The sequence below is a fragment of the Penicillium hordei genome (genome assembly GCF_028827395.1).
Source record: "Penicillium hordei strain IBT 12815 chromosome Unknown utg000001l_segment0_segment0, whole genome shotgun sequence".
Taxonomy (NCBI): Eukaryota; Fungi; Ascomycota; class Eurotiomycetes; order Eurotiales; family Aspergillaceae; genus Penicillium; species Penicillium hordei.
The window spans coordinates 4,099,955-4,122,629 of record NW_026623142.1 but is presented as its reverse complement, the minus strand read 5'-3'; the positions used below and the strand labels follow the sequence as shown (position 1 = coordinate 4,122,629).

General features: G+C 47.4%; 8 protein-coding genes across 8 annotated transcripts; 4 read left to right on the top strand and 4 right to left on the bottom strand.

Annotated features, from left to right (window-relative positions):
- Nucleotides 1-1,148: 1,148 nt before the first annotated feature.
- Nucleotides 1,149-3,084, bottom strand: N7537_001561 (putative GABA permease (Uga4); the record flags this gene model as incomplete). Its single annotated transcript, XM_056892619.1, has 6 exons — nt 1,149-1,360; nt 1,422-2,426; nt 2,486-2,633; nt 2,685-2,732; nt 2,793-2,938; nt 2,997-3,084. 6 exons carry the CDS (start codon nt 3,082-3,084, stop codon nt 1,149-1,151), a joined length of 1,647 nt encoding a protein of 548 aa, XP_056757614.1.
- Nucleotides 3,085-3,856: 772 nt separating this feature from the next.
- On the bottom strand, nt 3,857-4,881 carry N7537_001560 (uncharacterized protein; the record flags this gene model as incomplete). Its single annotated transcript, XM_056892618.1, has 3 exons — nt 3,857-4,161; nt 4,217-4,517; nt 4,570-4,881. 3 exons carry the CDS (start codon nt 4,879-4,881, stop codon nt 3,857-3,859), a joined length of 918 nt encoding a protein of 305 aa, XP_056757613.1.
- Nucleotides 4,882-5,203: 322 nt separating this feature from the next.
- N7537_001559 (uncharacterized protein) lies at nt 5,204-5,389 on the bottom strand (the record flags this gene model as incomplete). The annotated part of the gene is made up of 1 exon (XM_056892617.1): nt 5,204-5,389. The coding sequence occupies one exon, from the start codon at nt 5,387-5,389 to the stop codon at nt 5,204-5,206; it is 186 nt and encodes a 61-aa protein (XP_056757612.1).
- A 1,393-nt stretch (nt 5,390-6,782) lies between these two features.
- On the top strand, nt 6,783-8,042 carry fhpA (flavohemoprotein; the record flags this gene model as incomplete). Its single annotated transcript, XM_056892616.1, has 1 exon — nt 6,783-8,042. The coding sequence occupies one exon, from the start codon at nt 6,783-6,785 to the stop codon at nt 8,040-8,042; it is 1,260 nt and encodes a 419-aa protein (XP_056757611.1).
- A 523-nt stretch (nt 8,043-8,565) lies between these two features.
- On the top strand, nt 8,566-9,556 carry N7537_001557 (uncharacterized protein; the record flags this gene model as incomplete). The annotated part of the gene is made up of 2 exons (XM_056892615.1): nt 8,566-8,826; nt 8,885-9,556. 2 exons carry the CDS (start codon nt 8,566-8,568, stop codon nt 9,554-9,556), a joined length of 933 nt encoding a protein of 310 aa, XP_056757610.1.
- Nucleotides 9,557-9,795: 239 nt separating this feature from the next.
- On the bottom strand, nt 9,796-10,340 carry N7537_001556 (uncharacterized protein; the record flags this gene model as incomplete). The annotated part of the gene is made up of 2 exons (XM_056892614.1): nt 9,796-10,121; nt 10,178-10,340. The coding sequence occupies 2 exons, from the start codon at nt 10,338-10,340 to the stop codon at nt 9,796-9,798; spliced, it is 489 nt and encodes a 162-aa protein (XP_056757609.1).
- A 5,770-nt stretch (nt 10,341-16,110) lies between these two features.
- Nucleotides 16,111-17,067, top strand: N7537_001555 (uncharacterized protein; the record flags this gene model as incomplete). The annotated part of the gene is made up of 2 exons (XM_056892613.1): nt 16,111-16,428; nt 16,486-17,067. 2 exons carry the CDS (start codon nt 16,111-16,113, stop codon nt 17,065-17,067), a joined length of 900 nt encoding a protein of 299 aa, XP_056757608.1.
- Nucleotides 17,068-19,624: 2,557 nt separating this feature from the next.
- On the top strand, nt 19,625-21,322 carry N7537_001554 (putative amino acid permease family protein; the record flags this gene model as incomplete). Its single annotated transcript, XM_056892612.1, has 2 exons — nt 19,625-19,787; nt 19,845-21,322. The coding sequence occupies 2 exons, from the start codon at nt 19,625-19,627 to the stop codon at nt 21,320-21,322; spliced, it is 1,641 nt and encodes a 546-aa protein (XP_056757607.1).
- Between the last annotated feature and the right edge of the window lie 1,353 nt (nt 21,323-22,675).

Genomic DNA, 22,675 nt, shown 5'->3' with positions numbered 1-22,675 from the left:
TGATCAATAATAACAACCATAGCAGATACAGCCTTGTGTAAGTTTCAAATGGTGAGAACGATAAAAAGACACAAACGCCGACCCTTCCACCTCCGCAGCGAGGAGCTGAAACACTGAAATATTGTGTCACTAGCTCACTCCGTGTGAGAGAGCATTACATAGTCAGCATCCCCTTGATCCTTCGGTCTCTCTGGTAGTGTAGGTACCAAAAGGCCATCAACACTAGGGTCTACTGCTAGCGTCTTGTGAGAATCCACGTAGCCCACGAAGTTGTAATCTAGGTGTAAGAAAGACCACGGACTTCTAACGGGATCAGAGCTGCGGGTTCCACTGAGAGGCGAGTTCAGTGATGCTGGATGGACACAATGGATGGGTTCTATTAGGGCCCTTGCCAGATTTCAAACTTCCGTTCGGTTTCAAATATACCATGGTCGATATAGTGTATCACAAATCACCCGAGATATTCAAAGGGACTGCCCATTTTATATTCCTGGTGGAGTTTAAAAATTGTGTTGTGTATCACTTCCAATGCCTCCTCCCTAGAGGTTGAAGGGATAAGCAAACTGGCCGTCTTGAATCCATATTGTGTCCGAAATGTCTCCAGATGTGCAGCTTGAAGTTTGGCCAAGTCCAAGGCATCATTGCTCTATCTTAAACCAAGAACAATGCGTTTGTTATAGGGGGTCGCCCAGGGCCTACTATTTCCGAGCCCCTGGCTCAAAGTTTGGATCGCGCTCTCAAATTTCTTTTCCCAGTCCCTTGGATAAGTGGTTGGGTGACTTGGAGAGGGCTGCTGCCATTTAGACATCCTGGAATCTGAATATGGACGATAGGGATTGGAAATGAAGACAATGGTGGAAACGATAACATGACGATTGCACCAGAAATTTGAAGATGCTAAACGGTGAATATGATGGAGAGAATATACTTCCTTTCCCCTTTTCTAAAGACTAAAACCTCATTACACCATCAAACTCTTATCGAAACACAATATTAGCTCAATATAACTCAGTGTTGTTTGTCTAAACTCATCGGTTTACATGAAATCGGGTGACCATATGTATGTATCAAGGACAAGCTGAAAAAAAGCAGTATCTATTGAGACACTCGAATATATGCACGGTAGGCAGATATCGAGAGAAGAACGATCATTCTTTCTTATAGTCGAAAGGTGCGGGTGTCTCGGTAGGGAGCGCATGGGGAACTGGAACGAAAATAATATTTTCCGAAGCAGTCGAAGCACTCTCATCGACAGTCATCTGGGGTCCAATGTACCATCGCCGTGCGAAAAGGAAATAATATGCCATACATCCGAGCCAAACAAAACCGTTGATTACGATGGTGTAGTTCATGTTCGATGCTATGGGTAAGTAAATTGTTAGCGATCGGGTCAAGCGACCTTGCGGTGTTCAAATACATACGAGTTGGGTTGGGACCCTCAGTCGGAAACACAGACAAGGTAACACCAAAAATGAGATAGACAACGGCTACCCAAGCAATTGGCCTGCTCAAGCGGCTGGTATAGAACTCTCCGGGGGTGAACCGGTCCTCACCCCAGACTAAGCGGCAGAAGATCGGGGTGCCCCATGATAGATAATTGCTTGCTACAAAAAGCGAGAACAGGGCGTTGGCAGCTGCTGAGTTGATCAGACACAGTAGGCCCAACACAATAGAGACAAATACCAAGCCACAGATCATGCGCACCGGTTGGTACTGGATGCGCTTACTGACGTGGCGGAAGAATCTAGAAAATGGCAATGCGCCGTCGCGAGAAAAGGCCCATGCTTGGCGAGAAGCAGCGACAATCAAGCTGAGGCCGATGAGGAACTGAATGACGCAAAGTACAGCCATGAATCCCAAAGCACCGTCTCTGCCTAATACGTCATAGTATATCTGAGCCATTGGCTGACCGAATTTGGTGTTGATCGTCGCGCTTACATCCGGGTCCATAGTAGCAGCAATGACGGATAGCACCAAGAAGCCAAGCACAAATGCAGAGCCCGCCGACCAGACAATTCCAAGAGGAACAGCCTTGGATGCATGCATAGCTTCTTCGCTCATGTGCACACAAGAGTCAAATGAGCCAATTGACCAGATCGGAGCGAGCCATGCTAGCATAAATGCCCATCCGGTCGACCATGTAGTCTCATTGTCAATATGACCATACACATAATTGCCAGAGTTCAGGGATCCGCCGCGCGTCACTTTTCCAATTGGCAAAGCAATCACAGTCGCAACAACGAGGGCAATGTTGATATAGATGCAAAATGTCTGGATTTTCGGCATTAGGCGTCCACTCAAGGAGCCGCATAACCCGTGGAAGAGAATCAGGCCGACATAAACAGCATAGATAACGCCGCGCGAGGCGGACCATCCATCTCCCCGTGATATTGAGACACAGGAGAGGATCATGAGTGCGAGAGTATCTACACAACAAGAGTGAGTGATACGGGTGACCGCAATGGGTATGGATGATCATCCTCACAGTCCACCGAACACATGCCACCGATCAAGCCCAATGTGTTGCTATATCCGATCAAGAAACTCAATGGTCTCTTCCACCTCGGCCCGGCGAAATAATGTGTCCACCAATATAGTCCTCCAGCTGTCGGCATGGCAGACGCGAGATCAGCCTAGGTGATATCAGTGCGATAATTCCAGATAGCCCCAACCAAGATTTCTACCATTGCCAGCCCAACCAACAAGATGAATATGCTCGCTGTGAACCATCCCTATTCCATAATCCCAGTCAACCAACATCACAACCAGACTCATGGGGGTTCAACCCCTACCCAGACCATCCCGACCGGACCCGCGGGGAGAGAAAACGAGAGCGTCGACGCGATTGAGGGCACCAGGCCCATGATACTGAATGCGATTGCGAAAACTTGCGTGGTGGAATACTGCCGACGAAGTTCCTGTTTGTAGCCCATCCGTGCTAGAAAAGGCATCAGCGACCAGTGTTCCTCACCAAAAAAAAAGGCACAATATTATACCCAGCAGCTGCACATCCCCGACATCTGCCATCGCGTCGGTCGCGACTGGGGTGACCGCTTCGGGGTCGACGGGTTGCAAGTCCATCATGAACACCACGACTCAGACTGTGGCTGTTCGGGCAGACATGGAGAGGATAGATGACTTAAATGCCAAATCAATTGGGAGTCAAGTCAAGCGATGTGGATAGTGAAACTCGTCTTCTAACGCCAAAGATAAGACTGACCAACCATCGGTGGTGGACTCCAATAATGGCGGTTTCCTGCAGGGAACAGGGCGTGAAGCGGAATTACGGCCCCTGCGTTTGAATTGCAGAGAATGTGAGACATTGTCCACTTCAAACCTCGCGACTATGTATTGAGAATGTTAGCGTTATGACGGCGGGTGATCTGCGCCAATTCCAAGGCAATCACAGCTCCATTTCAGCCCATTGGGTTGCACGAGCTAAGTGAATCGTGCAGATCAGCCAACTTAAGTGCCAATAAGTGTTTGATATGCTTCCAATTCAACTATACTTATTGACATCGATTAAATATTCACGCCCTCATTGCCAGTCTCAAATATTAACTCAGATATGTTGCATACAATTAGCACCTCAAATTATGCCGGTTAAATATCCGCTAATGAAAGGGTAAGGGGTAATAGGCGGTATATCTATTTCAGAAGGCGGTATAATAAATTAGGAAGAGACGGTAATAGAGGTGTGTTAACACATTTGCGAAGTCACTGCATCCCATCGAGGGGTTTCACTATATACATAGGGAAATTGGTTCAGCGAACCCAAGGTTGCGTCGGCTATGGTCGTCGAGGCGAAACAATCGTCGGGTTTCCACCGAGCGGCACTTCCGACCATGCAGCAGCATTAAACATGCTCATCGAACGGTACATCTCTTCTGGTATTTTGGGTGGGAGCGACATTGGCGGTGATGGTATTCTCAGAACCAACCAATGACTCCTTCCTGGCTACTTCTTCCTCGTTATAATCCTGACCGGGGTTGATCCTCTCCCAGCGCACGATACACAGGAGGTGATAGAAACCAGACGCAAGAAGGGATCCAAGCAAAGGACCGACCCAATAGATCCAGTGGTATCCTGGAAACGAGCGGTTGATCACATCCGGTCCGAGGGAACGAGCAGGGTTGAGAGACCCTCCGGTATAGTAGTCACCTAGTGTGAAGGGTCAGCACAATACGTGAAGGATTCCGATATGATAGATACTTACCAATCAGTTCTGCAACAAAGAAAGCCAGTCCGATTCCTATTGGAGCCAAATAGGTGGACTTGTGCTTCACCACCGCCAACATGATAATGACAAACACAAGCTGCGCCGTCAAGAACATCTCAATGAAGAGTCCTTGTGCAATTGATGCGCCACCGCCGAGTCGTGTCGAGCAGTTTAGCGGGCCTGGGAACAGGGCACTCACCACGCCCGCCGCCGCAATTCCGGCGACCAATTGCGCAGGGAATACACACAACCCCCGGAGAGGGGGCATGCCACCAGTCAGGCAGAGGGCAAGAGTAACCTGGTGAATGTCAGCTACAAATATTCCCTTTACTGTGTGGTGATATCCATACCGCCGGGTTGAAAAGACCACCCGTGATTCGGTAGAACGCCCAGACATTGACCGTCAAAGCGAACCCGAAAGAAAGTGCGGAATACATCAAGTTAGAAGTATTTGGCGGGGAGCCAGGTGGCGGCATGGGGGTATTGGACACCTGTGTACCCGCGAAAGAAAAGAAGAGAAACAGGAAAGTCCCCACGAACTCGCCCATCAGACATAGTAAGTTGTACTGCAGCTTGTCTGGGAGCCGCAGCATAACCAGCTGGTTATTTCCCTGCGACCCTCCGAGCGTCGAGGCATCAGACGAGCGCTTCCTGAACGGCATCACGAGAGGTGAGGGATTTGCAATAAAGAGAATTAATTGAAGTCGGAGTTGACTAGCGTCTCGTCAGAATGAGAACATCGCAGCCTCTTCTATCATCCATCGATGTTTACGCGTTACAACTCTCGCATATCGCAGACGTCACTACTCAATACGGACGGTGTTGCGACTGGTCCAGGTATGATCGATTAGCCCTTGACTCAACCACGATTCAGCCTATTTTATGGCAGTAGTCCCTTTTACCAGTTATCAAATGGGCTCATATATAATTTTCCTGTGTAGAGTGGGATAATAAAGTTAGGATTTTGGCAGTTGGCTGGTGGAGTCAATAGCCGTTGAATGGGATATCCCAGAGCATCCCGACTTCCGCAAACGGTTGTGAAAGTCGAATGTCTAGACCTCCCCACACGTCATTCTCCCCGGATTGTCCAATGGCTAGGTGTATACCTAGGTAAGTATCGCTCTTCTCCATGTGTTTCCAGAACCCTGTGATTGGGCCAGCGTCGAACATTGAGATCTAGACCCAAAAGATCTCGCATGAACGCCTTTAGGGTTTGACAGCTCGGACTTTACCGTTGCTATATATTAGAGTTCTCGCATATTAGGTTTGCTGATCTAATGAATCACCTCGAAGCTGGTGAAGGACTGGACTATGATAGGATCTTGGCGCCAAATAATGGAGATGATGAATCTTGTATTCAGTACCTCGCAGCTCCAGGACGGTTAAAACGGCATTTCTCATTAGTACAGAGTCCGAAGCATTCAGACATATGTTGTATCTTCTGCCATGACTCCCAAGGTCACCTGCGCAGCTCCAGAGCCGGCATATTTAGCCTCCGGAGTACCTACCTAAATGGGTAATCAATTTTACCTAATTGAGCGGCAGAAATCGGGCCGTTTGGCCCCGACGACATTCTCGCGTGTGGCCTGACAATGTGTGGTGGCTCTGTATGCGGGGTGGTGTATAATAACCGAAATACACAAAGTTTTATGTATTTTTATGTAATTCTGTAACACACGACCAAACGGACAATCCGACTTGGCATTTGCACAATTGGCGGTCACATGATTTTCTGTGGAATATCGTCAGTCCAAGATAAGGCCCATAGGAAAAAAAGAAACGAAAAGATAGACAGCCTTATCGACATGGATATTTCGTCTCTATTTCTCAATTTTGGGGAGGTTGCATTTGGGCCTTATCTTGGACGAAATATATATGCATGTACTCTGCCTTGGAACCTTGGAAGATCTGTGATTACAGGGCATACCTAGTTCGCCTTCAGGCAGGCATCCAATCGGGAATTGAGATAACGCCAGAGCTTTCCAAATTATGAACACAGAGAGCTGGTATCCTCTTTTTTTCGATTTTTTTTTCCTTTCCAGTGAGCTTGAATCATCACCCCACTTCTGACGGAAGATGAAGATATAGATCGAGACTGACAGATGGGCCAGATTCCAGTCTATCATGTATCGTAGATATCTACATGTACCTTATTCAAATTGTTTTCCACGTGGACTTCAGGAACATAAAACAGGCGACAGAACTTTATTTATCAGTTACACGTTGCAAGTTGCAATTTGCGAAAACAGCCCGAGTTAATCCCTTTCTGCGTTTCATCCCCCTCTCCGCGGAGCACTCCGCGGAGATGTCTTCACTTCGGCCCTGGGAATATTTACGGATCATGCCAGACACCTTCCGAAGTTTCCAAATCCCGTCGTTTACGTGTCACGGTCCGGTTACAGTGGAGATAAATAGCTGGACAACCAACCAAATACAGCTGGTTTCTTATTACTCACATATTTCAATTTGTTGTTTATATTTAACCCCTGCACCAGTCGTTGAATAGTGCAGACACCAAACATTTCCTATACCCAATCACCCAAATATAACAGATCCATTCATCATGGGTTCCAATCCGGGGATGACCCCAGACCAAATCGCGCTCATTAAGGCGACAATTCCGGTTCTCGTCGAACATGGCAACACCATAACGACTGTATTCTATCGCAACATGCTCGAAGCCCACCCGGAGCTCAACACCGTGTTCAACACCGCCAACCAGGTCAACGGCCATCAACCTCGTGCATTGGCAGGTGCACTTTACGCATATGCATCGCATATCGATGACCTTGGCGCACTAAGCTCAGCGGTTGAGTTGATCTGCAACAAGCATGCGTCTTTGTATATCAAGCCCGACCATTACAAGATCGTTGGCAAGTACCTCCTCGAGGCCATGGGCGAGGTGCTCGGCGAGGAATTGACCCCAGAAATTCACGATGCATGGGGCACAGCCTACTGGCAGCTCGCGGATATCATGATCGGCCGCGAAAATCAGCTTTATGAACACGCTGAGGGCTGGACTGACTGGAGAGAATTCAAGATTGTGAATAAAGTCCAGGAATCCGAGGAGATCACATCCTTCTATCTCGGCCCGGTCGATGAAAAGCCACTACCGGCCTTCCAGCCCGGCCAATACATTTCCATCCAAACCTACGTCCCAGCTCTCAAGTACCTACAGGCTAGACAGTACTCTCTTAGCGACCAGCCCAAGCCGGACTACTATCGCATCAGTGTGAAGAGAGAACTAGGCCATAGCCCTGCCGCTCCGGGTGATGCCGCCCATCCCGGTTACATCTCCAATGTGCTACACGATACATTCAACATTGGCGACAAACTCAATGTTTCCCACCCCTACGGCGACTTTTTCCTTACCCCGGTCGACTCGGAAACCGGCAATCCGATCGTGTTGATCTCCGCTGGTGTGGGACTAACGCCACTGACGTCGATTTTGAACACGTTGATTTCCAAATCACCCACAACGCGCAAAGTGCATTTCATTCATGGCGCACGTTCGTCGGGCGCGCGAGCTTTCAAGAAGCACATCTCCGAGCTTCCAAAGCAGTTCCCCTCCATTCAAACAACATTCTTCACTAGCCATCCATCCGAGGAAGAGACGGAAAGTGTGGACTATGACCATGCCGGGCGGGTAGACCTAACCAAGTTGGAGGATCAGGACTTGTTCCTTGACGATGTAAAGACAGATTATTATATCTGTGGACCCGGAAAGTTCATGACTGATATAGAGTCGGGTCTCAAGGCCAAGGGCGTGGGGGCCGATCGCATCAAGATGGAATTGTTCGGAACTGGAGGTATTCCTAATTGAGTTCGGAGTATGATTAAACCAATCTCTTTCTGGTTCATTTTTCCGTTACGGGTTTGGCGTTTAGAATTACATCTCTCATCTCTTGCTATTTGAAATCACGATTGACGAATGAAAGAACTTTGAAGCCTCAAGATCCCTGCCCACAACATCCCTGTCCAACGTTTGGGTTATCTATCTGCTGAGCAAGCAATGTATTTTAAGGGGGTCCACTACACCCATTTAGGTAGAACATACTTGAATTTCCCCAAAACGGTGAAAACATGGCCCAAGGGAGTGGTGTATTAGCAATCTTCGTTGTTAAAAATGCAATGGATCGATCATCCATGGATTTATAGAGAAACCAAGCACAGGGGTCATTGCTGTCATAGAGCGAATACAAATCTCTATTTATAAGCATGCGACTATGAAATGCAGGACATAAAGGGCTCGGGAAATCTCCGGGTAAAGGGTGCCGATCATCGGAAATTCCCCACTACAGCCTGCTACCTGAGTTACCCTTCTAACATCCTCCCCTTATATCAACATGGGTGCCAAAATCGGTGTCTTTCCCGCCTCTGGGGCTCTTGGATCAAGCATTGTGAACTACCTGGTGAAACTAGTCCCAGAATCCGACCTAGTTCTGAGTGCCCGGCACCCCGAGAAACTGCACGATCTCAAGCAAGCTGGCGCCACGGTACGCAGAGCCGACTATGATGAGCCATCGACATTGGAAACAGCCTTTGAAGGCGTAGATGTATTGATGCTGGTTTCATATGCATCATTCGAAATAGATCACAGGGTTAAGGTAAGAAAAGTCAAGTGATATTGCCCATCTAAGTAGTTAGCCTAACAACCATAATCAGGCGCACCGACTTGCTATAGATGCAGCCATCGAGAGCGGCGTCAAGCACATATTCTACTCCTCTCTTGGATTTGGCGGTGATTTAACCAACCAGACCATCGCTCATGTGATGGGCGCCCACATCGAAACAGAGAAATACCTCGCTTCTCTGCAAGACAAGGTATCTTACACCATAGTTCGGGAGGGTCTCTACACTGAATCCTTCCCGATCTATACCGCGTTCTTCGATCCGCAGAATCCAACCGACGACGTGGCGATCCCTCACTCCGGTACAGGTCCAGGCGTGTCGTGGGTCAAGCGCGATGAGCTGGGCGAGGCAACCGCTAAGTTGATTGCCTCGTATGTCAATAATCCGACTGGATTCGAGTATGTGAACAAAGCTCTTCTGCTCTCTGGGTCTCGGGAGATCTCCCTTGCGAAGACGGTTGAGGTTATCGGTCGGACGATTGGAAAACCGCTTAAGATTCGTGAGATCTCTGTCGATGAGTATGTCAATCTTCCTCAGATTGGTGATAAGCATACATATAAGGGGGTTAATCTGTCGAGGGAGTGGGCTACGGCCTGGGAGGCTATCAGGCACGGTGAGGCTGCAGTTGTGTCTCCGGCTCTAGGCGAGATCTTAGGGCGTGAACCGGAGAGCTACGAAACTACTATCAAGGCATTGATTGGATGACCTTTCGTAGACCGCTCCAATTTGAATGTATGTATACAAGAAACTAAGTAGGTTATTTTCATGGGAGATAGAATCAACTTTGGCGAAGCTTCAGCTGCTTTAATTTCGCTATCCGTGATGTATACATGTATTAATGAATGGAATGACCCAGTAGTCAAAGTCGTATGCCAACACCTAAAGCACAAGCAACCCTTAAGCTATTCTATCATATCAATCCAGGGTCAAACTGGCGTAGATATTTAGGCGGAGTAGTTCTTCAGCTCCTTAACATAGAGCTTCTCACCGCGGTACTCGGCGTTGTGAGCACCGTACCAGAAGATCTCCTTGATCTCGTTCTCGCCGTAGCCGTCAATGGCGTACCAAGCCTTGCCGCCATGAGTGAACAGACCCTGGTCGTTGACACCAAATCCAGTGGTGTTGCCGCCCTCGGGGACAGCGCCGGAGTGAGGCAGGGTCAGCCCAAGGGGCTCTACAGAGTTCTCGACAATGTAGAGGTTCTGGAAAGCGGTGGGAACAGCGTTCTTGGCAGTGTATGAGACGAGGCCGTTGGGGCTGCCGCCACGGACTAGAAATGCACTATATCAGAGGTTGGATCGAGACCATGAAAGGGTGGATGCTTACGGATCAGGATTTCATGGTCGGTGGTGTTGGCATTGATGTAGGCGTTCTGGCCATCGGTCAGGACGGTCTTGCCGCCCTCGGCAACCAGAGTGAAAGCGTCGGGAAGGCTGGCGGCGCTGATGGCGCCGGCGAAGGCGGTGATGGTGGCGAGAGAGAACTTCATTTTGTTCCTGAATTGGACTTGTAGAGTAGGTTTGGTGATTGACTCAATGAGGGAAACTCGGGACTCTTATATACCCCAAGAGCCATACACATATGTTGTGCATACAATTTTGAACCCAGACCTGCCTCGCTTGTTGAGGTCATAAAATCAGGGACGATTCTATTTTTAATTAGAGTGGCTACTCTAAATTACTATATCAGTTCAATTGGGCGCCGATCATTTCGCAATATTGAAACATGTCTTGCAATCCTTCTAAACAAGATTTTTAATCCAGATGTCGACAGATGTCGCCGCGATAGCGAAATGCATGGTTTGTCCATTCCATCAGATATTGGATTGCTGATAAAGCTAATTTACTAGCTACGGAGTTTAAGGGTTGATGATATCTAATATTGAGCGACTGTCCCTACAAGCTAATCCTGAGACCTTGAATGTCGCTCAAAGCGCCGACAAGCCCAGCATCTCCGGTTAAAATCCGGGTATCTAGTTACCTATTTTCTTTCCCAGCAGTGAAACTTAGTCCACCAAACCCCTGTCGATCTTCAGGTCTTGGTGGAGAGGTCTCGGGGCACTATTACCTTTCTCCATCCCATTTCATTTAATGCACTCCGTATGGTGGTAGTCATAATCCCTCAATTATCAGACCGACTATTTTTGGCTTTGGTCGTTGCTCATGCGTCAGATCCAATTCTAGCTTAAAGTCGTAGAGTATCGACCCGAAAGTCGCTGTTTGCTCAAAGAGTTTGCTCGGAGAAACGTGTGGATATACATTATGGCTGATATAAAAGTAGCCTAAAAAGTAGAATTGCTTGACGTAGCCACCATGCTCTAAGTAATTTTCTTTCCTTCAGATGCTTATTGGAAGCCGTTGATACCTACTCCGTATGTCAGGCCAGACCCCACGGGGGAGCCTTTTCTTGATTTAAACTTTAATCATACGGCGAAGCATCATCTATATTTTACCAGCTAAGGTAGTCACACTCGACAGATATACGCTACGATCTCAAATCGAACAGTTTATCACAATGAATATAAACGCCAAAATAACAAAGCCTTCAAGTTAAATTAGCAACATAGTAGCGAATTCACATGCTAAAACTCATTTACGCAGGCAGAAATAATTTGAGTCATCAAGGGCGCACTTTATATCTAGCACCCTAGCAATCAGTTTCTCTTGAAATACTAGCTGTATATGGGCAACTACTAAAGGGCAACCCGAATATGTTTCCGCAGAGTGTAAGTAAAGCAATTTATGCATGTGTATGTTATCTGAAAAGTTAAAATGGTTTTACATCCAGCCTAAATGGCTCGCTTATAGGCAACTAAGGGGGATTTACAGCCAATCCTACAGCTAGTAGTGTGGCTAGTATAATGCTTAAGGCACCATATATCCATATGAAGCTAGGTTATGTGACCACCACCCATTTAGGAGTCAAACAGTGCACGTCACCTGACTCTAGTTGGTGAAAATATAATGTAACTACCGAGCTGCACACCCCAGAGCACATAGTAAATGCGATGAATTACAACATGATATTTCAACAACCAATCCTTTTATTTAATTCCATCACTTTTCGATAGCAATTGATAAGCATTTTCAGTATTATGTATCAATTTTGAATAAATTGAGAACTTGCATTGTTATGGTATCAAAAGATATATCGCTAAATTCCAGAAAGATATATCTCAGTTACTACTTATTGAGTTTCCCTAAACTCTAACAAGTAGCTAAATATCATATAAAAAGAATTGTACTATAAGAAAAAGCTCATATAAACAACCGTTGTTGAAATATCATGTTGTAATTTATCGTTTTCACTATGTGTTCTGGGGTGCGCAGCTCGGTGGTGTGCGCAGCTCGGTAGTGAAATACGTTAACATAACTAACTAGTCAGCTAGTTAACTAGAAGAGAACTAATCATACATTGCACAAGTCGGCCTTGAAGACTGCGCAGGTTTGAGCAGCTGACCTAGTATCCGTCCTGACCATGTGACCTGCACTAAGTCTATCCCTTCCGTTTTTCGCATTGCTTCGCTTACGCTCTACAACCAGATCGATACCAGGGAAATTATCCATGGTAGTGCAAAGCATCCCCTGTCACTTAACCTGGCAATGGCGTACAGAGGCGCATCTTTTTCTTGAATTACATAGGTGAAATTTTGCACATAGACACAGCTACAAAAGTAACATCTGTATCGGCTGCGAATTTAGCCGAGCATGATCCCAGTCTGCATTCCAGACACAGTCCTCATTCCCCTATATGTATGCCATAATAGGATCAACATCCCCAGTTGATTGGAATATCTTAACCTGGCTACTTCGTACCGATGGGGTTTGTCTCGGTCGGATAACCAGAGTTGACACCCCATTCTTTCCATGAAAGTACTCGAGCTTGATGGGGGCTTACCAAAAGATACCCTGGACTTCAGCAGCAGCGAGGTCTTGCAAACCACCAGCCGCTCATATTGTTGCTCTGGAGACTTGTAGTCACAATTGCATTACTCTTTTGATCAACCCCACGGGTTTGATCAAATATGCGTTCATTGAACACTAACCTTGCAACAGGACAATTCAACTTGTCTTAGACAATCGTAAATCTTATTCCCGATATATATCAGATCCTAGTGCGACGCCTCAATCGCACAATGTGCGTCATCGAGAATACCAATCATCTCAACCTCAGTCCATCATACCTCTCGGTCGAGCGGTACGTAGCTTAGTGGGGTCGATAATTTACGAAAGATAGGGTGGAAAGGACAACACATTATACACTGATACGTATTGTGAATCGGAAATTCCAAAGTGGATCACGAATTTCGATGGGACCCGCAAGTGGAGGACTTGTCAACCGTATGATGTGTGGGTCTGATTTGGGAGCTACACCCGAGTTTGTGGAGCAATTTTCATTAGTCGGACGCGATTGAACTTGCTAGTACGGTAATATATACATGGCCGACCCTGTATATTTTCTTCCAATAAACGCAACCGTAGCAATAATTGAATATTTGTGAAACAGCCATAGCTATGGAAAGGATGGACTGCCAAGCAACAACGCTCTGGTAAAGTAATTGTGTGACCTAGGGCCATGAACGAGTTTCATGAGAATCGCATAAACTAACTGGGTATACTTCACAGTTGGGAAACAAGCGAGAATCATGTTACTGCTATTGGTTGTTCATTTTCAGGCCTCAGAAGTCATTACTCAAAGATTTGGGCCTATATCCTAAAATCTCGCCTCCAATCCCGCGATTTCAAAGCGTAATCAACCTAGGCCAGTCTCGAAGCAAAAGTGGGCAAAACAGACTGCTTGGCGCGGAAAGGCTGCCGTCGGTTCTATGAGTGTGAAGCGTCGCATCGCCAATACAAAGACGGCAAAGGTTTTATCCTCCTATACACTCGTCGGATCCGAACAGCCCTATTTTAGTCAAAGGCGATCTTAGCCACTGACGAAGATCCAGCCACGGGAATCAAGATCCAGAAACGATAATCGGGACCGGAATCGAGCCAAGGCACGTGTATTTTGTGCAGATGACAGGTCTAGCGCCCGTTATTGTTCCACTGGGTCAAGGCGCCGGGTGGACTGGCCCTCATCTTCCTCATCTTGGAATAGGCCGTGACACAGGGGTAACGGGTCACCTGCAGGGTACTGAGTTAGCGTCGGTCTAGACGACTTGGTACTGGTATGGACTGATACAAATTTTTAAGGTTGCGATGGATCTGAGATGTTAAGGGGGAGATACTGGACATTAGCCACAAAGTTCATTATTTGCAATGTCTAGAACCGTGTCCTGAATCTCGAAAGAGCAAAACGTACAATCTGATCGCCCACAGCATCGGGGAGTATCAGGAGACGAACCCTCATGCCATGAATGTGGAACTGTTGACCGGAGTCCAAACTAGAGAAACGGACTCCGTATGCGATCACCTATGAAATCTCGGTTTGTCACAGGAGCGAGTTTTCTCGTATGGACTCGGTGGACATCGGGTGCGAGGGTAGGGTGAAGGGCAAAGGAAGGAGAGTATCCGAGTCACCCCACTGATCCAAAGTGTAAGTGGAGTCGTCTTGGGATGAAATTTGAATAAGCGGGATTTATCTGCTTCGCTACTGGACGACACGGGGGCCCAAAGTGGCATTACGGACTAACTCCATGTCTAATTCTGATACAAGATACTTTCTTTGTTAACCTACCAATCTAAGGCCAACTTGTTTGATACATCTGGATCTGACATGTTTGTTTTAGATGTGCCTTATTAGATGGAAAATCGTCAAAAAATTTAGCGCTGGTTTTCAGTGAGACTAACAAAAGTACTAGACTGATGTCGGAATCCACCTCGTAAACATTCCCACGAGTGGCAGGGCAGAAAATTGACAGAATTGCCGAGTATACGTGACCTTTTTCCAAGGAAAATTCTAAAAGTATAAAAGTATTGCATCCTTTATTGTAGGTGTATCACAGTGGCGTGTTCAATTGGGTGATTGTAACCAGCTTTGACGTGTTAATGTTCATCATTATTACTGTCATATCAATTTACTTCGGCGTCGGATATGATATCTCCTTAGCTCTTATAGGACCCTCTGCACCGAGTCATGACGTCCAGTTTAGTCGCATATGCCAAGAGATCCATATTTCAAGGAACGGATTGCCTGACAGGGTGAGCGACAGGTGATCGTCAAAGTATAAGTGGTGAGGCAAGCAATCAGCAGTATATTCCATGAAGAAACAGGGTATGACTTTTACCGGGGGTAAAGAATGCAAAAAACGATTTTAGTACAATTAACGTGTATGTTCCTATACCGGCCAACATTGATCTTGTTGACGTTGCCGCTTGTACAGGGACGGGGCTGTGTATACCGCAGTGCAGCTACATTCGAAGTTTACTTTTTGATCATCTAGTTCGTCACTAAGAGAGGAACCTCATTCAGTCAAGTGTCTATGACGAAATAATGATTCCTTTCATATATGAAAGCGCCTATTAATTGCCACTAGTTATATAAATCTCGTATGAAGGGTGAGCTATATATATTGATAAGCATACCACGTGTAGGTGTTGAGGAGAGATGACTCGGCAAGACATGATTGGCCTCACCCGAGAACCTACCACCTGGTAAATACTCCGTACGGAGTAGTCAGGTCTCAATTCTACAACCTGCACATAAATCAAAGCAGTAAGAGAAAAGATACAATAGTCAAAACAAGAAAAGGTACATAAATTACATAAAGTACGTAGATTACATAGATTACATTAAAACCATAAATTACATTAAACATCGGCTCCGAGGCTCGGCCGGCGGAACCGTGGACAAGGCCCAGCCCACTGGTTCCCGCGACATCCACTTTTAACTTCAACGGTTTCACACGTTACTGAAATCTACTCGTCGGAGCCGGCCGTTAAAGATTTTGGGGGGTTAACTCGGGTTGATTTCACCGAAAAGTAGTGCAAGCGAATAACTAGGCGGAAGCTAGACCATTTTCGATTTAGGGTCTGTTCAAGACCTGACATCACAGGTCAATTTCGGTTCCGTACGCAGGTGTAATCATCTGTTCCGGATCACCTTCGTACCCCTGTTTTTTTTTTTTTTTCGGGGCACGCTCTGGGTTTATATAAATGCCCCGCGGCCGAAACCCATATGCTGTTCCATAAGATCTTCGGTTCTGATTTATTTATTTATAAATCTTCCCTTCGCCACCCTTTCCTCATAGTAATTCTCCCAACTTACTATCTATCCAACATCCTGCCACTGCCTTCGAGGCCAACGTATGATCCAAGATGTGTATCATGGCTTGCAACCGATCCAATGAGATCCCCAATCTCTCTATAGACCAGGGGACCTACCTCAGCCAACACCTGAGTCCCCAGTCCCGACCAGCCGACTTCTTCGAAAGGCCCGACCCTCTTGCTGCCAACTGGAGCTATGACAACGCCATTGACCTCTTCTCCATCAACCCCACCGACATGGAGCCCGTCTCATTCGACTTCGCCGACAGTCTCACGAACCTCGAGTCTAAGGATCTCTTCAATGACCCGTTCGCTAGCTCTGGGATCAGTGGATTCAGCATGCCCGAGGATGCAGCTTCACTATCATCGGTACGACCCTCCACCTATCAATAATGTATCTTGACACAAAAGCTAATATCCCCAAAGGAATTCGAAAGTGACGATCAAACATGGCCATCTGCTCCTGCCCGGCAATCCGTCGACTCATACGCGTTCGAGACCCAGTCGACAAACCAATCTGTAAACTACACCTCTTCTCAACCTCAAACACAGAGCAAGACCCGCCCATCTTCGACGAGATGGTCATCGAGTCCAGAGATGAAGGAAGAAGAGATTACTACCCCTCAACCCTCCAAACCCACATCCTCCACATCCCGCAAGACCCGCAGTTTCTCCCGAGACTCAAACCACTCCTCAACGGGCGGCCAAGACCCTCAAATGCGGAATGCTGCCAAGCGTGCCGCCCATAACATCATCGAGAAGCGCTACCGCACCAACATGAACGCCAAATTTGTTTCCCTCGAACAGGCTATCTCGCCCTCGGGTGTTCAAAAACATGCCAAGGTCGGCGCGGGGTCTCTCAAAAAGTCCGAGATTCTGACTAATGCCCTTACCTACATCGATGGCATTCAGCAGGAGAACCAGGCCCTGCACAAGGAGCTCACACTGCTCAAGCAAAACTTGCTACCGGGCGGAATCTGGCGACACAGCAAGAATCCTCGACTATGATCAGGTGCATGCCGATCATGCCACAGTGATTCTGCCGCTTCAAGTATCTTTCTTGTCCTCATGACCACGACCAGCGTTGTATTCTTAGAGTAGCCGGACAACGTGGTCCCGGTCGGCGTTGGTCTTTTTTGCTTTGCTTTTCGTTTATTTTTACCTTTTTTTCCGGATTGGTGAAGGCGTTCGGATAAAGTGTTATTTGGGCTCGGATGGGCCCTCTCTCATCTCAGATATGATTTGATTTTCCGGTCCTGGCGACCACAAAAGTGTTTTGTGACTTGTGACCCCCATATATGAACGGGAATACCTCATAAATAGTATCCTAAAACATTAATATAATTGCCAAGACTCGGTTGATTCCTTTTGCTCAAACATTCTCGTTTCTTAATTGTGTGCGGTATGGTCTGATGGTTCCCAATGTGGAAATAGTTGCGGTTTGGTGGGCCCATCCTGGTATATATATATATATACCTGCAATGCAATCCGTAAGTGTTGCTCCTTTATTTGTGATCTTTCTGCTGGACTGACTGGTCATTCTCGGTTATCAGGATAAATTCCTCCAAACTCAATGCTGAATGCGTTCCGTATCGTGATCTTGGTTCGGCTTTCATATCACCTTCGACACGGCCTTGACCGGGTGAAAGCAGCACCTTGGATGGTAGTCAACCCTCTTCAACTTCTGGATTTATAGTCAACGGGCATGATCAGTCGACAAAGCAACTTGAAAAAAGCTAGTAGCTCCTCGAGAGACGCACTAGGCTCCCAGCCCTTGATCAGGAGGAGCGGATGGAATAAGCGAGATTAGCATCGAGGATTGCCCATGATTCCGAGTAGGAATTATCGAGGGAGACGGCCGACGTTGCCTTTTTGGTTGGTCAAAGAGCTGCCTGCGCTGATCACAGCAGATAGGCAGGGACGAGAATGATTCCAGAAGCCACCCCCCATCCGACCATGTGGCCCTATCAGGAGTGTGTCCAGGTCCAATGCTCTCTGTTGGGATTAGCCTGCTGTGCCGTGACTGAATATTGCTCTCTCGCCTTACAGCTTCCAGCAGACGACCATACACTTCCGATGAACTAATTTTGGGGATATGCAGCCGATAGCGAGCTTGCCAGCCTGTTACGGACACACCATGGCGATAATAAAATTGAACCATTCCGGGGTTCACGGAGCTGTTTATCAACCGTGCGTCCTACGTTCTGTCCTTCATTGGCCTATATCGCCGTGCCTCGGTGCTTGCATCTCCTTATCCTTCCTTTTGTGGGGTTGAGCTGGGCGAGATTTGGCTTTGCGGTCAATTGGACGGCGAGGACCCGACGGCGGTGCCCAACTGAGGAGATTCGCCAACCTCAGCCAGAGTTCGTGGTTCTCATTACGAATCAATAACTGAAGAAGTGGACCTTGATGGTGCTGTTCCCGGGACGAAGCTCAAAGCTGCAGCTTCAGTGGTGTAAAGTGCAATCCGAACCCATCGTGTCGGGTTTCCCTTTTCGATAGGAATGCTGTTATGGATCGGACTTGGACCTCCCACCTGACCCCAGCTGCTGATCATCTACTAATGACTCAAACAGTTCTCTCGAGTCTACATTCATATCAAAACTTTCAAGGTTGGAATGGCTTCCGATGAATACGCCATGGGTATTGCGCATATGTGGAATTGACTTCAACTAGATACTGTTTAATATCTCATATGAATTGCAGATATGCCGCTCTACTGTTACTATTAGGCTGTCTATTTACACACCAAAGCATGCTTGATCTCGGAATTGAGCCGCGCTCTAAACCTCTAATCGTGGATTCTTATCGGCCACGCATGGACTTGCCGTTTTGGGTCAGCCGTCGCCACTGGTTATTGCACCGTGATATTGATACGCATTGCCATTGATCTCTATATCGGGAAGATAATTAGAAGGTCATCCTTGTCAATCTATTGCTGATATTGGCATTTTTATGGGACTTCGAAGGATATCCTTGAAGAAGGGAGACTGTTGATTTACACTGGTCGGACCTTGTCAAAGAGCTATGACACATATGTGACAATTTATGGTATGTACATGCGAACAAGCTGCAGAATATATACGATATTTACCTTAAACAACCTGAATTCAATGTCAATTGTACCCCAGTTCTTATCTGTGGAGTGCATTTGTGGATACATCTATAAAGGCTATGACGGCCCACTGGAGGGAGGTCCTCCCGAAGGTGGCTCCCCGCAAAAACCTCCTCCCAAAAAAAAAAAAAATTCAGATTTCTATTATCAACATCTCTCCAGTCCATGACCAATCCTTCTGATTCAACCAAAACCTAGTATCAGGCCCACCTCGTCATTGGCTACTCTCAATTGGTCTCCAGCTTTATCTAAGTATTTTCCCTGAATAGGGTTAATCCGTGAGGGGTGTGAACGCGGACCGAGAACGCCAGACGCCAGATCTAAGCTATATAGAAATCATCGTTTCTCCCTTCTATGCTTCTCGTTAATCTTCAGTCAGAAAATGGGCGCATTTCCCTCCTGTCTGTCCCCTGAGTTGATATACATTGCCTCCGGCTGAATTACCACGGCATGGATTTGGAGTCCAATTCGCTACCCCTCAAGCCACCGCTGACGGATCAGAATGTGCAAGATGTGCAAGATGCGCAGGATCTCGCTGCCCTGGGCCACTCCCAGGCCCTGACGCGAAAATTCGATATTTGGAGTATGCTGGCGCTTGCCTTTTGTGTACTTGGTATGTTTGCGCCGTTTGCCACCTGACGAAACCCGAAAGTATGCTGACATGACCAAGGAACCTACTCGACCTTCGCTCAGGATCTCAGCAGTGGTCTGACCAATGGTGGTGCCATCACTATCCTCTGGGGTCTGGTGCTGGTCACAGCATGCAACCTCTGTGTTGCGCTCTCGCTGGGCGAGTTGACTAGCAGCATGCCCACCGCCCTTGGTCAGGCATACTGGGTATATCGACTGTGGAATACACCACTAGGTCGATTTGTTTCATACATGTGTGCATGGATCAATACATTTGGATGGTGGACCTTGACTGCATCACAGGTTGCCTTCATGACTGAATTCCTGCTAGGCATGAAGACTATGTTTGATCCCGAGTGGGATGGAGTCAACAAGGGCTGGCTCAATTTTGTTGTGTATATCGGGGTGGTCTTCGTTCTGACCCTGGTCAACGTCGTCAGTTGCCGCAAGGAGAAGATCCTACCCTGGCTTAACAACTTTGTTGGAGTGTGGTTCTTCGGCCTGTTTATTGTTCTCTCTCTTGTGCTTCTTATCTCGGTCGGAACCAAGAGTAATCTGTCGTTCCAGCCCGCTTCATTCGTATTTGGCGCTTGGAAGAATGAGACTGGCTGGGGCGACGGTGTGGTTTGGTTCACCGGGTTGGTACAAGCAGCGTATGGTTTGACCGCGTTCGATTCGGTCATTCATATGGTAGAGGAAATCCCTGCCCCTCGGAAGAATGCTCCCCGAGTTATCTGGATGGCCGTTTTGTTCGGTGCCGTGACTGGATTCATTTTCATGGTGGTCTGTCTGTTTTGCATCCAGAATGTGGACCGTGTCGTCAACGCCGACCTCCCCTTCATGGAGCTTATGATTGAGACTGTTGGAGTGAAAGGGGCCGCAGTACTGATTGCACTGTTCATTTTCAACGGTGTAGGCCAGGGAATCAGTATCCTTACTACTGCCTCCCGTTTGACCTGGGGCTTTGCCCGTGACGGTGGTGTGCCTTTCAGCAAGTACTTCAGTCACGTCGACCCTGTGTGGCAGGTCCCTGCCCGCGCTCTCTGGGGTCAGGGCGTCGTCATCGGTATCGTTGGTATCCTTTACCTATTCGCCAACACCGTGCTCGAGGCGATTCTCAGCGTCAGCACCATCGCCCTGACTGTCTCGTACGCCATGCCCATTCTCGCCTTGCTCGTCACCGGCCGTGAGAAATTGCCCCCGGGTCCATTCAAGCTCGGTCGCATTGGTCCGTGGTTGAACTGGGTCAGCATCGTCTACTGTATCATCACTACCATTTTCTTCCTGTTCCCTGGGGGCCCTAACCCAGCGCCCAGCGATATGAACTTCGCTATTGCCGTCTTTGGCGTTATGTTGGTCATCGCTGTTGCATTCTGGTTCATTCAAGGCAACAGAACATATCTCCAAACTGAAGATGCCATCGCTTCGATGGTCTACGCCCACCATCTGGAAATGAATCAGCTCGGTGTTGATGACCCGGTTCCGGCTGTTCAAGCTCCGGTCATCGTTGATAAATAAGCGATATTTTGGGATTTCCTCTTTTGTTTATAAAGCCCTATCGCTTTTATGCGGGTGTGTGTAAAACAAAGATGTACATACCTAGGTAGTATATACACATATGTACTAATGCATAACCATAACCTGGTGGGATTTTGTATTGATCTGGACCCAGGTTGACGTGCTTCCTCATAGAAACGTTATCATTATTGAAACCATTGGCTCTACCAGATACTCCGAGGAGATTCTAGATATCATCTATCTTCTTTTGGTTGTTTTATTTCTTTTAAAAAAAATAGGAAGATGTAAATCCGGCAGAGTCACGGGATAGTACCTAGGACGGAGTACCGGCGGAACATGATCCAGATTGTTCCCAAGGTCGCAACCCGGGAGAACCTGCCAAGAAGCCAAGAGGTCAACATTTTAATATAACCCGGACTACACACAAAATCGCGGGACAACTGCTAACGGGAGCTATCATTTCGACCTGAATAGGTGTCACAAACGGAAGCGTACCGAGGACTCCGTACATCTTGTCACCTGCGCACTTCGCATTCTTGCCCAGCCCTTTTTCTTTTTACACAAGGTTGAGAGGTTGAGAGGTTGAGATATCACAATAATGAAGGAAGATCAAGATCACTAGCCACATCCGTCTCCCGTGCCTATGTAACTTATGACTCTGGCACACTGAAATATTGTATTGTCCCCAGCCTCCGGCGCACTCCGACGCACTCCGATGCATATCGATGCATACCAATGCAATCAGAACCGATAGTCATTCGGGTTGCAATAGTGCCGCAGTTTATTTCAGCGCCACAGAAGCCTAGCGCTCATCCTTGCAAGACTGTCTTAACTTTCTATGAGATAGCCTAATTGGCTGTCCGCTAGTTGCAACAGTGTATGGCCACCTTCCCAACTTTTTCCCCGAGAGGATTGGCAGGGGAAGAATTGATATTGATCATTGAACCACTCAGCTAATTTCCATCGATCAGATCTGATCGCAGATGAACTGTGGGCTTCATATAAATCAGAAATGGAGCTGATCTCATTTTATGTTGTAGGGCCAAGTCATCCAGCCACCCGCAATACAAGCCCCCTGACGCCCCTCACATTGTTTCCTTCGAACCAAGTGGGCCCAGCCCCTGCCGATCATAAACGGACCCCCGACGGACGCGCCCAATATCACAATGGGATAGAGAGTTTATCTCCATACCGGTCACATCACTAACAATTCGCTGTTCCTCGGCTTGGGAAAAAAAAGGTCGTTAGTCGCGACGCGGGTATGGGGCTATGCAGTCGGATTCCGAACACGCCATCCCAGCCGTTGCCATTATTATTATTGATTTAGAACAGTCTCACTAAACGAACATCCAC